Genomic DNA, 15838 nt, shown 5'->3' with positions numbered 1-15838 from the left:
ACAGCAGACATGTCTACCCTTTTATTACATCTTTAAATGTGTTACTGTGTTGTCCGTGATTACACTTAAGTGGTGGAGCCTCGTCCGTTTTCTTATTTCCAAAGCAGTGAGAGTAAAAGTATGTTGAGCAGTGCATTGATGTCATTTAAGTTCATCCAGTTATCCCAGTAGTTCTAACATTTTGATTTCCCTTCTTTTTAAGACTGAACATTTTGAGAGCACCATTGGGTTCAAACTACCAAGCCATCGTGCTGCTAAACGGCTGTGGAAAGTTTGTGTAGAGCATCACACTTTCTTCAGGTAAAATGGCTTCTCATTTTACATTTGGTCATAAGACCTGGTGTGCTTTTTATTCATCTAATGTTCTAATGTAATAAACACTGAAATTGTATTTTGCAAGTCTGGCATATACAGAATTGCTGGTTACATAACATTAGAAAATTATAAGCACAGTCTCATGAATTGCTGATTGATTGGGATCTGTTACAGTTTTTATGATTTAATATGTGGTTCAGAATGTTGCTTGACTAGATGCAAGCCTCAGACAAAGTTACTTTTTTTTTCCCCACAGGCCCACTAAGATTAAAGCACATTTATCTCACTGTGGCTTAACCATCCTTATAGGATATTGTTCATTGCAAACATAATGTAGGAAAAAGTGTGGCAGAAGTGCTCAGAGTCTCTGGTGGTATTGGGTCACACGCTAAAGTGTATGTAGATGCTGTTTTTATTTCACGTTTGAATATTCTGATATGGTGAAGAAGTTGTTATGGTGTGTTGAGCTTTACGGTCATGAATCCCAAAGCCACACCCATGATTTATTTTATTTATTTGCTTTTGTTTACCAAGAAAGTCTGACTGGGACAAGTTATCCATTTTCAGAAGGGGCTTAGGGGAAAAGACTCCAAAAGTATAAACAATTTGTACATTTCCAGATTTAAAGTCTGTACATAAAACAGAGAGGAAAAATAGATTACATCACGAGAGGTTGAAGAAGAAATAAGAAAGTCATGTTATAATTTGAAATGTACATGTTCAGTATGTACAAGTTGTTCATAGAAAAGAAATTCCATTTATATGTTTTACATAGTTTAAAGTATACACTATTTGAAAGGGAGACTAATGTAAATACTGTTAACAGAGGTAAATGGAGAATTTAATGTAAATCACAGCTTTTGACAGTAAATAAAGTAGCTATTTAGTTGCTTAACAGGTGCTGGTTTAAGAATGGTATTATTCGGCTGGTGAAATGGCAATTACATGCTATGTATATCATCAGGTGTTTAGTTTATAATAATTATATAATTGGGTTTCATGTAGTGTTCTTTTAGTGAGAGTTTACATTTTTTTTTGAGTGTAGTATGATTTGGAAGATTGTTCCAGAGCTTGGAGATAATCACTTAGGAAAGTGAGTTTCCGTGAGAGTGGTTTGATTTTTGGGACTGTATTAGATTAAGTTGTTGGAGCACAGATTTCTGTTTGTGAGTATCGAGTGAGTTGGTCAGTGATGGGGTATTGCTGGGTTGGTGAAGCAGCTTGTCTGCCATTACATGATGGGTGTACAGGATCTGTTCAAGGGGTACAAGCCAGTTTATGATATTTAGGGATGAGTAATAATGGGCATGATTAAGGAGGTTACATACAAATTTTGCTAATTTTTTTGTAGCATTGCTCAATTTTAAGTCTGGTGGAAGACTGGAGGATAGTGAAGATGTGAGAAGTAAGTATATAGGAGATGGGAAGGAACAGAGAGCGAGCTACTATTTTTCTTCTGAGGTCATTAAGGATGTGTTTAGCGCTATGTAACAATCCTAACTTAATGTGATTTTTTTTCACTGTGGAGTAGATATGCAGATCAAAATTTTAACTTGTATTCAGTGATGATTCCTTGAAGTTTAGCATGAAAGATTTGCTTGATTAATATTTTGACTGAGTCATTGTTGAGGGAACTGGCATGCGTGTTTTGATTTTTTTAGCATTCACTTGTAGTTCATGTTTCTGTAGTCGATTTTCAGTGGAGCTGAAGGCACTTTGGGTGATTGTTTGTAATGATGATAAATGAGGAGTGGATCAGACTATTGTAGAGTCACCGGTGTATTGTATGATTGAGGCCAGTTTTTGGTTCTTTGTGTTTGTCATTGAAGATGTTGAAAGGTTGAAGCCCTAGGATGGGAGCCATGGAGGACACCTGTTATGACTGAGAGGAAGCTAGAGTGACAGTCTAACCATTTGACAAATTGGATGTGGTAGATGAGACAGCTGGTAAACCAGCCGATAGTGGAGGGTACTAATCCTAGGAGGTGGACTCTGAAGCAGAAAGTGGTGGAAAGCCATATTAGAGACTTTGGAGAAAGATGATGGAAGAGTATGGAGACACACTGTACATGGAAGTTAGACTTTGACTGTATCAAGAAAGTTAAGGAGGATTCTTTTAGTGCTGTGGTTGGGTTGAAAACAGTCTTGGGTGAGGGAGAGCAATTGGTTATCAAGCAAGATGGTTAGGAGCTACTGCTGGATGCATATTTCATGTACTTTAGAGGAAGCAAGATTGCAGTAGAATGATAGCTGGACAGTTGAATGGATCCGCCACCTTTGTGGAGAGGAGTTATGTAGGAGGCTTTCATTGGTTTGTGGTGTAACTTTCAACTATTGATCTATTAGTAATAGAGACAGAGTAACTAATACTTTTGGTGGATATTGCAAGGTATTCTCCTGGCAGACTGTGTGGGGCCAGTGCTGTGTGTTTTAATTTTTGAATATATTTTGTAAACGTACTGCGGTGGTGATGCTGCGGTAGCGTTGCCTCTCAGTAAGACGTTGTCCTGTTCGATTCTCAGCTAGAGCTTCTTCTGTGTGGAGACATGCGTGAATGGGTGTACCTTCGTTGAAGGTTGTGCGTCAGGGCCGGCAACTCGGCACGTAAAAATCTACTGCCAATCATTAGCGGACCGGAGTTCCGCTGTGGCGACCCCTAACCGGGAAAAGCCGAAAGACACAGCAACAACTGGTGGAGACAGTTTATAGAGTGAGTAGGCTGGGGCAGTTTATGACGGAGAATGATAAGGTGTACAGCCATTATTTGACGGATTTGGGGGAGGAGGTGGCAGTAAATCTTTGTTGAATTTGTCAGCTCTGTTTGTTTGATTCTTATGGAAATGGTCTAGGAAAAAGTTTCCTTCCTGGTTTCAGTATGTTGTTAATGCTTTGCCAAAACTGTTTGGGGTGGGTAGTTAATGAGTTTTGGCTAGTCAGATTTTTTTTTAATAGAATGATTTGTATTTTTATTGTAGTTTCTGGGAGATCTGTACTGTTTAATGATGGTTTGGTTTCTGTTTTGTGGCATTTGCTTTTATTTGGAAATATAGGTATTAGGTTTACTGCCTTCACACAGTGTCTGTAAGATATGAAGTGTATGTTTCTGAAGGGTAATGAGCTACTTAGAGGAAGCTAAATGTCACAAGGTACACTTGTTGGCTAGAGAGTTCAGCCTGAATGTAGACCTTATGGAGGTTACACCAAATCTAGAGTCTCTAACTTATTTATCTGTCTTGCAAAACATTACATAGTGTCTGGAGTGAGTAGATATTTGCCAGCACTGGAGAAATATGACTGCAGTACTGAATAAATGTAGATCCAGTGTTGTCTACTAAATCTGATTTCAACTTGTGGGACTTTGGATCTGACAATGACTAATTCAGAAGTCTTTAGCCCACTTGGCTGTGCCTCCAGCTTGCCCATAACTCCCCCAGATCTTGTTTGCTGCCATTCATGTCTGAAGCTTGGTCTTTGACTCCACTCTACTTTTTCATTCTTGATAAGTTAGAGCAGTATCTTTTGGTAAAGATTTTTAATTCTCTTACCCTCTTTTTTAATTTCTCCAAATCTTTTGTTTTTCTAATACTATGATGGGAATGAACCCCCATTCTTACGTCAAAATACGATTAAAGTTCATGAAATTAGTATTGTTTCAATCTTTGATGTCAGCCAAAGATGCTTTTCGCAGCATCCGCAATGTGCCCAGTAATGACTCCTCCTGCAATTTGTATGGCGTTACATGTATTGGCAACATATCTAAGTACGATTGTAGATTCTTTTTTATCAGTAAAAAGAAGTAATCTCAGTGTTATCCCCGAAGTCTCAAACAACCCACTAAACAAGTATAGTGGGTCCAAAAACAAAACAGTGTAAGAAACTTCTTTGTGTGGAAGATTTTCAGTCCATATAACTCTAGTTAATCACTGTATATTAATCAGATCAGACAATAGTAGTAGAAGTAGCGAACTTAAACTCGTCTTAAGTAAAAATATATATATATATATATATATATATATATATATATATATATAATTTGAATTATTGTACAGAATTACTAAGTATTCCAATGTAATCCAAGCAAGTCAGGCAGTCTGTTTCCAGTTGAAAATCCTTTATTAAGTACACAGACAAGCGATCCAAATAAAACAAAAATAACAGAGCAATAGTTTCCTCACAAGCTTTCTAAATATATATATATATATATATATATATATATATATATATATATATATACTTTTTATCAGATAAGGGAGTGGTTTATTGTGCTGTAAAACAAAGTGTTATTGGTACACGTTAAATTCACTTCACTTCCCCCATCACTGTGACATTCGAGCTGGTCCTGCCCTACTTAGTAGCTATCATGATAATATAACCCTTATTTACTTTAAATAAAATTTATAATGATGTGGTACCTCTTATTTAACCAGATTATTAAGTAGATTATTAAGTCTGTGATTTTATCCAAGACAATATACTACATGGCTGGAAATATATCAACCTTAATCCATTTGGCAATCAAAAAATAGATATAAATATATACATATACAATTTGCATGTAAAAAATCAATTGTAAAAATCATATTCTATTTTCATAACCTATTGTTAACAAAGATCGCTTTCATCCTTCTAGACTTCTTCAGGTCTGTGTATAAGAGCCCTAAAAACTATCTATAAAAATATTATTGTATAATTAGTTAGTATTGTTATTACACATCATTTTGAATAAAGTGGAAAAAAGAGAACAAGAAAAAGAAAAAATAAGGAAAGTATGATGATGGACAACAAAATATACAGTTAAATTAAAACTGATTTAACATGGTATTTAAAACCAATTGGTAGAATAAAATAAAATAAAATTAGTCATGTAAACAATGTGTCAATTTTCTAAATTCCAGTACACTTTTAATTGAGCAGTAGTAGTTTAGTCTAGGCTTCCTGAAAGAGCTCTGCTTTAATTGCCACACGACTTCGTTTCTCCAGAATATTCTGGATATCTCCTTCAAGATCACCCATATCTATGCAATCCAGGATCTGGAACTTAAAACCTGAATGAAGGCGAGATGGAACAACTCACATGGAATGTTATGATGAGTACATAACTTCTTTTTTGTCTGTTTCTCCAACATGTTCAATGGACTTTGTAAACCAACGTGTATGTAGCCCACTGTCTTGTTCTGCCAGTATTAACCTTTCATCTTTTGGTTTGAATTTGCCTCTCCTTAACCATTCTTGCGTTTGATCCTGATCAACATGAGGTTCTTCCAGACGTTTTCTATACTTGCAACTATATTTATGCATTTTCCACATTTCTTGTCTTCATCTTATATTCTTTATTTTGTTTTTTGGCAAATTCAGTTGCTGCCTGATTTTATCTACTTCTGATTTGATTTTAATTCCTGCTTGATGTCAGTATGCTTCTGCTAGACTAAGCAGGGGAGTCATCTTACATTTATTTTCCTTATGTTTGAAAACTTTTGTTATGTTTGGGTCTTTTTAGGTGTCGAGTCCCACAATTACTATACATGCAATCAATTTCAAGGAGGCCTATATCTCCTTCAGAACGGGGAATATATAATCTTGGTATGTACTGATTTTTCTAAATCATTTGGTGAGAATGAAGCATTATGCTTGTTTTCCTGTCTAATGTATCCAGCACGTTTTGGGGTTAATCAGTAACTCCAAAACTGTAAGTTAGGACAGGAAGAGAAAATTGGTTTATAGCTTGAATTTTGTTCCTAAGATGTCAACACTATTTTCGGGATTAATTTACGTCTTCTAAAATATTCGTTACTAAGTTTTATTCACCTTTGTTTGTGTTTTATTGTTGATCCTTCATCAGTTCCCAAATATTTATACACTGCCTCTTGCTCAAGTTCTTTTATATCACATTCTTGTCCCAAACTGATATTTTCTTGGTGCTGCAGTTTTCATGCTTTAAAGGTTGCTTTTGCACATTTATCAAGACCAAATGACATTCTTACATCATCAGAAAAAGTTTTGACTGCTTGCAGTTGTGCTTTCAGCTCCTCATCTGATGAGCTATACAGTTTTAAATCATCGACAAAGTAAAGATAAGACGTCTTTACACTTTGTTGTTTTCTAGGAATTATAGCCATGGCATAATCTGTTAAGTAGACAGCTTAATGGGTTAAGTGCAAGACAGAATAGCAAAGGTGACAGGGAGTCTCCCTGGAATACCCCTTTTTTAATTTTTACCCCTGTAGTAATAATTTTCCCTTTACCGTGGCTTAATTGCAAAGTAGTTAGCCACTGTTTCATGGTCACTGTAATGTAATTGATCAGTGTGGGGTGTATCTTATACATTTTTAAGCACTCTTTTATCCATGAATGTGGTATACTATTAAGTGTTTTTTTTGTAGTCAAGCCATGCCATACTTAGATTCTTCCCTTTTTTACAGCTCTCCATAATGGCTTTATTTAGCAACAGATGATCCTTTGTTCCATATGACTTTTTATTACCCTTTTGTTCTGTTGCCATGATTGATATTTTCTTCTAAATGACTATAAACTCTTGTCGGAATCAATATTGGTATATAGTTTATACGTTGTTGGAAGGCAAGTTATTGGCCTGTAATTTTTAGGATAACTTGGAAGTTCACTCTTAAGTAGGAGCATTGTTTTTCCTGTTGTTAACCAGGTTGGCGTCTGTTTGTGATGTGCATATAAATAGTTCTTACTCATGGCTAAACCTTTGTGCAAAAATGTTAATACTTTTAGCCAGAAGTTAGGTACTACATCTGGGCCTGGAATTTTCCAATTGGAGGCTTTTCTTATCTTTATCTCAATCTCTCTGGCCATTACTTCATCCATTTCGTATTATGTACCTTTGAACTTTGTAATTCTTTATTTTACTTTTTCTGTCCATTTAGCATCTTTGTTCCACAGGATTATATAGATATTTCTCCAAAATGTGTCTAGTTCTTCTTTTTTGGGAGGTTTTTCAATTCCTTTTACCTTGTTTCCCAAGTCTGTATAGAACTTTCATCAATAAATTGCTTATTTTGTACATTTCCTTTATTTGTCTGTGTACTCTCTAAGTTTTTCTGCCTGTGCAGAGATTTTTAGTTTATTATTTGCAATAGTGCAAAGTAGAACCTGATCTATTATAATACTAAGCATTGGTTTTTATCACGTCTGTCTTTGAGTATTTTTGTTGATCTATTCCCTCTTTGATACTTTTCTAACTAACAGTGGCATTTCTTGTTTTAGTTGCTTTATAGTTTTCTCTGTTCGATACTTCTATGGTGGTATTTGATTTCTCCCCTTCTTTTCCCTTACTACCCTGTGTTTTTGTGGTAGAATTTTATCTGTTGTTAATTTAGCTGCACAGTAATATAGCCTGTTTACTTCTGATGTTCTTCATCTCACATTGCTGCAGTCCTTACATATGGGTAGTCCGCTGTCCTCGGTCGGCCCGAATACCAAAGTATTAGGCTGACGTCGGTCAAGGCGCTTAAAACTGACATCAGGACGTCAGGGTACAAAAGCGCATGACCGACGTCATTTCCTCAGTCTTTTTTGCCGCATGGTCCGATGCAGAAGCAGCGTTGCAAGTGCCGTTCGGCGTTCTGAAATTTTTCGAATTCGGAGTTTCAGACCCGAATCCAAGTTGGCTAAGTACCCGTTGGGGATTATTTTGTTTTTCTTGCCTCAGTGTTTTACGGATGTCAGAAAAGTGAATAACTGTATTTCTTGTGGGAAACAGATACCGCATAGGGATTATCATTCTTTGTGTATTCCTTGTTTGGGGCCTGAGCACGGCGTTGTTGGGTGTCGCTTTTGTGCTAGGTTCAATAAGCACTATTAGCGAAGGTTGGATTGTGCTAGGCTGGTCTTTGGGAAGCGGTGCAATTATAATATGCCGTCATTCTCCGGCGCCGCTTCTCTGAAGACGCAAAGACAAAACAGTTAAACCAGGCAAGATGAGTCGTCCGTTCCGGACGCCGGTTCTTAGAGGCTTCAGTGGAACCGGTGGTTCCGGCGGAGACTTCTCTGGAGTCTCAGGGGAGAACTTTGATTTTGCAGGAGGTGGTCTCTCAGGAGGCAGGTCAGGCTGAAGGGGCTCCCCAAGTTACTGTACTCCCCTCCTTCCTAGGGTGGTTAGGCCTTCTCCTTCTGTTTCCAAGGCTTCTCCCAGAGGCAGGCCAGTTTCAGCTTCTGTTGGTGTCACTCCTAGTTCAGCAGGGTCTGTGCCTAAGAAGCACATGCTTAAAATGGCAGAAGATTTAATTACTCTGATTAGAGGTTCTATGCCCCCTCCTGATAAAAGGCCTAGGGTGGAGCCAGAGTTGGGAAGTTTTGAGCAGGCTTCGGATATTTCAGAGTCTTCAGCTGAAGACTTGCAGGAGTATTCTCCTTATTCTGATTCTGATGCAGATGATTCCACTCCTTCTGCTTCTCCTCCAGAGGATTTTTCTTTTTCAAAGGCATGCCGGACGTTCCTCCTCAGCAAAGACTAGAGGCTCGCAAGCAAATTTCTTTGCTACTTCAAATAGGGGCCATACAAATGGTTCCTCTGCCAGAAGTGGGCCTAGGATTTTATTCTCGCCTGTTTCTAGTACCAAAGAAAGGAAACACGTGGAGACCAATTTTGGATTTATCCATCCTCAACACATATTTGGACATTCCCAAGTTCAAAATGTTAACGTTACAACAGCTTTTACCTCTGCTGGGCAAAGATCACTGGATGGTGACTCTGGATCTCAAGGAGGCTTACCTTCATGTTCCTATCAGGCCCAGTTGCAGGAAGTATCTGCGTTGGCTGGGACTTCACATTATCAGTTCTCTGCATTGCCCTTTGGCTTATCTACTGCGCCCAGAGTGTTCACGAAGGTTCTGGCTCCAGTGGTAGCTTTCTTCAGGCTAAGAGGAATACAGATCTATCCTTATTTGGACGATTGCCTGATACTGGCCCAAGAAAAGGACAAACTTCTTCATCATTTACAGTATGTGATGGCAGTGTTAAGATGCCTGGGGTATTCTGTGAGCGAAATAAAGTCCAGTCTAGTACCCTCTCAGGACATGTGCTTTCTGGGTGTGAGACTGAATACAGCATCCCAGATGGCCTTTTTGACCCCGGACAAACAAAAGAATCTTTCTCTTTACTTCCACCAGTTGTCTCATCAGTCCAGGCTGACTGCAAGGACAGTCCTTCAGGCCTTGGGGTTCATGGCATCTTGTATTCTGGTACTTCCCAATGCCAAACTGCATATGAGGAAGCTACAATGGTATCTCAAGAATGTATGGACACAGCACTAGCAAGATTTGGACACTGTCATTCAAATAATACCTTGCATTCAAAAGGAATTTTTGTGGTGGGCTCAGGAATGTCACCTAAACAAGGGACTCTCTGTGACCCGGCCAGAGGCGAGTCAGATTTTAATGACAGATGCCTCAGACAAAGCTTGGGGAGCTCATCTAAATGGAAATTGGATACAAGACACGTGGCCTGCCAGACTTCAACATCTACATATCAACTTGAAGGAGATGTTAGCAGTCCAATTTGCATTGATAGCTTTCAAGGATTTACTACTTCCAGGGCAGGTGTTGATTCAAACAGACAACACAACTGTCATGTGGTACATCAACAAGCAAGGGGGAACGCATTCTTATCCTCTATGCAGACAAGCAATGATTTTGTGGGAGACTGCTCTCAGTTTACAGCTAAATCTTCAGGCGAGGTTTCTGCCAGGAGCACAGAACTCCTTAGCAGATGTGTTGAGCAGAAAAATTATGGATCCCCACGAGTGGAAATTGGATCCTCATGTATTCCAGAGGTTGACAGTGTTATGGGGAACTCCAGACATAGATCTGTTCGCTTCTCCACTAAATTACCAGCTGCCAAAGTTTTGCACAAATAGGTTTCATCCCTCAGCTTGGAAAGTGGATGCTCTCTCATTCAATTGGAGCAATCTTCACGTGTATGCCTTTCCACCTCTGCCTCTCCTCCCAAAGGTACTGCTGAAGGTCAGACAGGACAAGCCAAACATGATTTTAATAACTCCAGATTGGCCTCGACAGCACTGGTACCCATTACTGAGAAGTCTGGTACAGGAGCCTCCATGGCCTTTGCCTTCGATTCCTCACCTGCTGTCTTAGGAGAACGGTCATTTACTCAATGTCAAACTTCATTCTCTACATCTAACAGCCTGGCATATTCTGGTTTAAACCCTGGAGGGTCTCAGCTTCCACAACAAGTTTTGAATGTTATTTTGGAGGCTAGAAGGCCTAGTACAAGGAAAGTTCACATAGATAAATGGAGGAGTATTTTATTTTGGAGTACAGCAAAGGACTTTGATGTTTCTAAACCTAATTTAAGTGTGGCGCTTCAATACCTTACTGAGTTATTGGACAAAGGTTTGTCCTTCTCCTCTATAAAGGTTCATGCTGCAGCAATCTCTGCTCACTATGACTGTGACCCACCATTATTTTCTCAGCCTTTGTTTAAGCAATTCCTTAGAGGGGCAAAGAATATAAGACCCCACGTAGAGCTCCTACTCCAGCTTGGGATCTCAATTTTGTGTAGGAGAAACTCACACTACTAGCTTTGAGCCTGCAGCATCGGCAGAGTTGAAATATTTATCTTGGAAGACTGCTTTTTGTTGGCCATTACCTCTGCGAGAAGGGTTTCTGAATTACAGGCCCTTATGGCAGTTGAGCCTTTCTTAATTTTCCACAAGGATAGGGTGTCTTTGCGTACTAACCCTTCTTTTATGCCTAAAGTGGTTTCTAGTGTGGCTTTAAACCAAACTATTCATTTGCCTACTTTTATGCAAACCCCAAAATAAAGGGGAAAAGATTTTGCACACTTTGGATATTCACAGACAGTTGCGATATTATTTGAGCAGAACTAAAGGGTTCAGGCAGTCTCAGCAGTTGTTTGTTTCTTTTGCTTTGGGTTCTCAGGGCAAACCTGTTTCAAAACAAACTATTTCTAAGTGGATTGGTTTTTGTATTGCTTTCTGTTATTCCATCATGGTAAGGAGATTCCAGCTGGGATTAGGCCTCATTCCACTAGGGCTACTGCCACTTCACAGCTTTTAAGGGGTGGCTACTAAAGATATTTTGGAAGCAGCTACTTGGAGTTCAGTGCATACTTTCTCTAAGCATTACCACCTTCCACTTTACTCTAAATCTAGGGCTGGATTTGCAACTGCAATTTTACAAGGCATGTTGGCAGCTCCTAATGCTTTATAGTTTTGCCCTCCCCCCGTACCTCTGCTTTGGGATTCTACCCATATGTAAGGACTGCAGCAATGTGAGATGAAGAACATAGTACAGTTTTGTACCTACCATAAATGTAGATGTTCAAGATCCACATTGCTGCTGATCCATTTACCCTCCTTCCCCTCTGTTGTTGAAGGTGGTGGTGTGGTTTGTGTTGTACATATTGTAAATATGGTTAGTGCACGGGTGGTTGGTTGGGTTTTGCTGGTTTTTGGCTTTGGCCTGTCTTGTTAGGAACTTCTGACATCTGGGGCAAGAAAAGACTGAGGAAATGACGTCGGTCATGCGCTTTTGTACCCTGACGTCCTGATGTCAGTTTTAAGCGCCTTGACCGACGTCAGCCTAATACTTTGGTATTCGGGCCGACCGAGGACAGCGGACTACCGATATGTAAGGACTGCAGCAATGTGGATCTTCGAACATCTACATTTATGGTAGGTACAAAACTGTACTTTATGTTGCATGGATCTCTATGGACAGTCCTAATTACTGTATTCATTTGTTTTATCATACTTCTCTTAGCTCATTTTCTTCTAAACTAAGGGCACATTTTTAGTTTTTCCGTTTCCTGTGGGCACTCTACAGAAAGTTCTATAGCATCTTCCTGTGGCACATTCTCTTCACTTTCATCCTGTGTCATCTGTTGCTCTGTCATATGGGAACTCACTCAGCCTTTCACTCCTCAACATTGACTTTGTCAGAGTTGCCACAGTTTCCTGTTCCTTCCCTTGCTGTTCAGCTTCAAGTGAATGTTTATACTGGATTCCTGTAGAAGGCTCTAAAATATCTTCATGTGGCAACTGACCAGTTGCTTCCCATTCCACTGGTTTCTCCTTAATTTGGATGTCTATTTCTCTATTCTGCTGTGGTGCTTTCTGAGTTAGATTTTCTACACTGAATCCTTCATTTCCCAGGTACTCCATAACCTCAGATCTGAAGTTGTTTCATTTGATCTTCAACCTGAAGGACCTGTATCTGGCATGGATCCGAGTCGGCCACATACTTCAGCTTTGGATCCAAGCTCTTCCCCTACCCATAATGCTCCTGTATCCCTCCTCCCCCTAGGTGTCATTTGCCGTGTGTTCAAACAGCAACGTGATCCTATAGCTCTGAGTTTCCTCAGTGTGTAAGTGATACTTTTTTGGCTCTTCCTACTCTCTCTAACAATTTTTTCTCCCTACCCCTTCTTTGCTCTCAAGCGTCAATTCTGTGGTTAATAAAAAAAAAAAAAATAAAAAAAAAACCTTTGCTTCCTGTCTGTCTCTCTCCTCTTTGTCCTAGTGTGTGCGTGCGTGCGTGTGTGTGTGTGTGTGTGTGTGTGTGTGTGTGTGTGTGTGTGTGTGTGTATATCTGTTACCTGTTAGCCATGGCAGAGATTCCAAAGCTGGGCTTCAGGAAATGTGCAGAGCATGGCCATAAACTACCCCCTTCAGATGGCCACACTCTGTGTGTAATATGCTTGGGTGTTCTTCACCTAGACACCTCCTGTTCGATCTGCATGGGATACAACCCCTGCGCATTGATTGACAGAAAGAATAAGCTAATTCTAAAAGGCCTCCTTCCCCCTCCTTCTACCAAGGCCTCCTCTTCAACTTCCTGCGCCCCGACCTCTGGTCTCAACCGCCCGCCAAGAAGGCTGGGGATGGGGAGAAGCACAGCCATAAGGAGCGGGAATGACCTATAAAGCGGTCCCTTGACTGCTCTTCCTCGACCGAGCCCCCAGCCAAAACCCACTCGGATCCAAACACGGGTTCCCCTCTGCTCTGGTTGCCTCACTTTTTGCCAGAGCTGGAGGTCACTCGGGCTCGATCTGCTTTCTCGGCCTCTTCCCAGTACCATTCTAGGTCCGGGTCTGTGGCATCTTCCATCCTGTCCTCTCGGAGTCTGTCTGAAGCTGAGGTGGACAGGATGATGTGGAAATTCAGTTGGGTGTCCTGTCTGCTCTGTCCCCCTCTGGGGCTGAACCGCATACAGTTCTCTTCCTTACCGATTACTCCTTCTCCGATCCGACCCCTGGTTTTGGAGCCATTGGGTCCGAGGTTCCCCAGTGTAGAGGGGTTGGCGCAGATGATTGCAGGTACCTCGTCACTGACTGTTGCCCTGAGTGATTTGGCTCTGACATTTTCGAGGGCTGATCGACTGTTATCAGAGCCAAAGCCTCGGCTCCGATATGAAGGGGATTGCGTCAACTTCAAGGCCTTCGGACTCTATTCCTCTTGGAGTTTTGTTGTTAGGATGCTCTGCTTTGACTCTTCCCTCGGCCCAGGGGGTGGTGGATCCAGCCATGGCCATCCCGGCTTCAGGCATCCATTCGTATTTCTGCCATAGATGTGGTGGAGAGGGTCCTCTCGGCCCCTTCGAGACGCTTGACACTTTTAAACTCTGAATCTGTCTTTGCTCCCTCTGTTTCTGGGCTGGAGTCTGCCATCCTGCCCCCTCAGGGACATCCTGTTGCCACTTCTCTCCAGGAGGTTCCCCACCAGGAATTTCTCAGTCCTGCCCGGAATTTCCCTCTGAGGAGCCCCCTTGGAAGCACACGTGCAAGAGGAGGCACTTGGACTCTTCACCAGAGTCCCTCATGGAAGATACCGATTTGGAGAAAAGGGAAGGTTCCCCTCGATCCTCAGCCCGGAGGATGTTTCCTCTGAAGACATCATGACAACTCTGCATCAGCGTGGTGGGTGGTCTACCCAAAAGCCCAACCTGGACAGGTCAGTATTCCTGGAGGCATTTGACACAGGGCCTTCTACCTCCTGGGTGTCTCCCTCCCATGGATCCCATTGTGGATCTGATATCATCTAGTGCATGAAAGGAATCGGATACGGTCGAGCCTATCCCCAAGTGCCTGAACAAAGTACTTCTCACTCCCTCAGATAGGCAGCATTGGTCAAAAGGATCCCTGGTCGATGCCGTAGTGGTTGCTGTGGCCACGAAGAAAGAGCTCGCACAGGAGAGCTCTAGAGTCCTTCCTCCAGACAGGTAGTCTTGGGCCATGGACTGTTTCGGGAAGTAGACTTGCACTTTAGCCACATTTGCCTTACGTGCACTGAACTACTTGGCTCACATCATCAGACTTTAGTGGGACCTGGTCTGACAGATCGCTGAGTCTGCTCCAGGGTGCATGTCGACAGAGGGGAAAAAGGTGTTCTCCCATATGGCCACCCTTGCATCTACATCGAATACTTCCATGAGGCTATCACACGCTATGGAAGATGCCTCTAGGGTTGCTGGAACAGCTTTAGCCATCAGGCATCACGCCTGGCTCCGGCTTTGTGCTTTCTCAGAGCCCTTCAAGGCATCATTCACAAACGTCCTATGATGGTTCCACCCTGTTTGGCAAAACGGTTTGAGATACCTTAGTCAAGAGCGAGAAGAATGGGAAGACTTTGTCTGCTGTTGGGATCCGCTTCTCCACCCTGCAACAATCCTTCTCTAGGAATCAGCACAGGGTAAAGAAGATGCGGTTTCAGAAAACTCAAGGTTTTTCCCAGGACTCTCAGGATGCATCTTCCCCCAGAGGCAAAGGGGAGTACGACAGATGCCACCCTTGGAGCAGAGGGAGCCCCAAGGAGCCAAAGGTCTCGAGATCATTTCCCGGACAGAGCCTCGCAGCAACCCTGAAGGGTTGCCAAACTGCTTATCTCTGGAGGCAGACGGGTATGCCTATCTCTGCATCCAACAGCCTGGGAATCCATTACTGGCAATCCTTGGGTTTTGCAGATAATATCCAGAGGATACTCGATCTCCATGTAAGAGTGTTCAATCTCGCCGTTTGTTCTTGCACACGGGTTCGGAGCCGATCCTCGGCTCCGAGTCGGCCGAATTGCAAAGCTCTGAATCTCAGAGAAGCTCGAGACCAGCCCATATCTCCTCCCTGCCATTACCCAGATCTAGTTTGCCGCTGCAACAGATCGGATCGAGGAGAGCTCGGACCAGATAGAAACTTGAGTTGTTGTTGATTTCTTCAGATAAGAATTCAAATTTTTTTCTTGTTGATACTTCCTTATAGTTAGTAGTTATTGTAGAAGTGCTGTGTGTGTGTAATATATATATATATATATATATATATATATATATATATATATATACCCATTTTTCTTCTTCAGGCACCCTTGTGGCCTAACCTTTTTTTCTTGGGTGTGGTTTTTTTGTGAGAGTTTTATATATATAACCTGTTTAGTATACATATATTGCTAGGATTAGTAATTTTTTTCCTATTATTATAGTTAGTCATTGTTACTGTACAATGTCAGAAAAAGCCAAATCTGGCTTTAAA

At 41.2% G+C, this 15838-nt stretch overlaps 1 protein-coding gene across 21 annotated transcripts in view; it reads left to right on the top strand.

Moving 5' to 3' along the window:
• The window catches only part of EPB41L2 (erythrocyte membrane protein band 4.1 like 2), a 2741769-nt gene that overhangs the window by 2045395 nt on the left and 680536 nt on the right, over nucleotides 1-15838 (top strand). For all 21 annotated transcript variants that reach the window (XM_044064528.1, XM_044064527.1, XM_044064516.1 and 18 more), the window contains one exon: nucleotides 203-300. In XM_044064528.1, the coding sequence (XP_043920463.1) occupies nucleotides 203-300 (98 nt within the window). The remainder of the gene's footprint in view (nucleotides 1-202; nucleotides 301-15838) is intronic.

The sequence above is a fragment of the Protopterus annectens genome, chromosome 1.part0 (assembly GCF_019279795.1).
Source record: "Protopterus annectens isolate FY-2018-M chromosome 1.part0, PAN1.0, whole genome shotgun sequence".
Taxonomy (NCBI): Eukaryota; Metazoa; Chordata; order Ceratodontiformes; family Protopteridae; genus Protopterus; species Protopterus annectens.
Note: the sequence above shows the minus strand (reverse complement) of the source record. Positions and strands in the feature narration are given on the sequence as shown.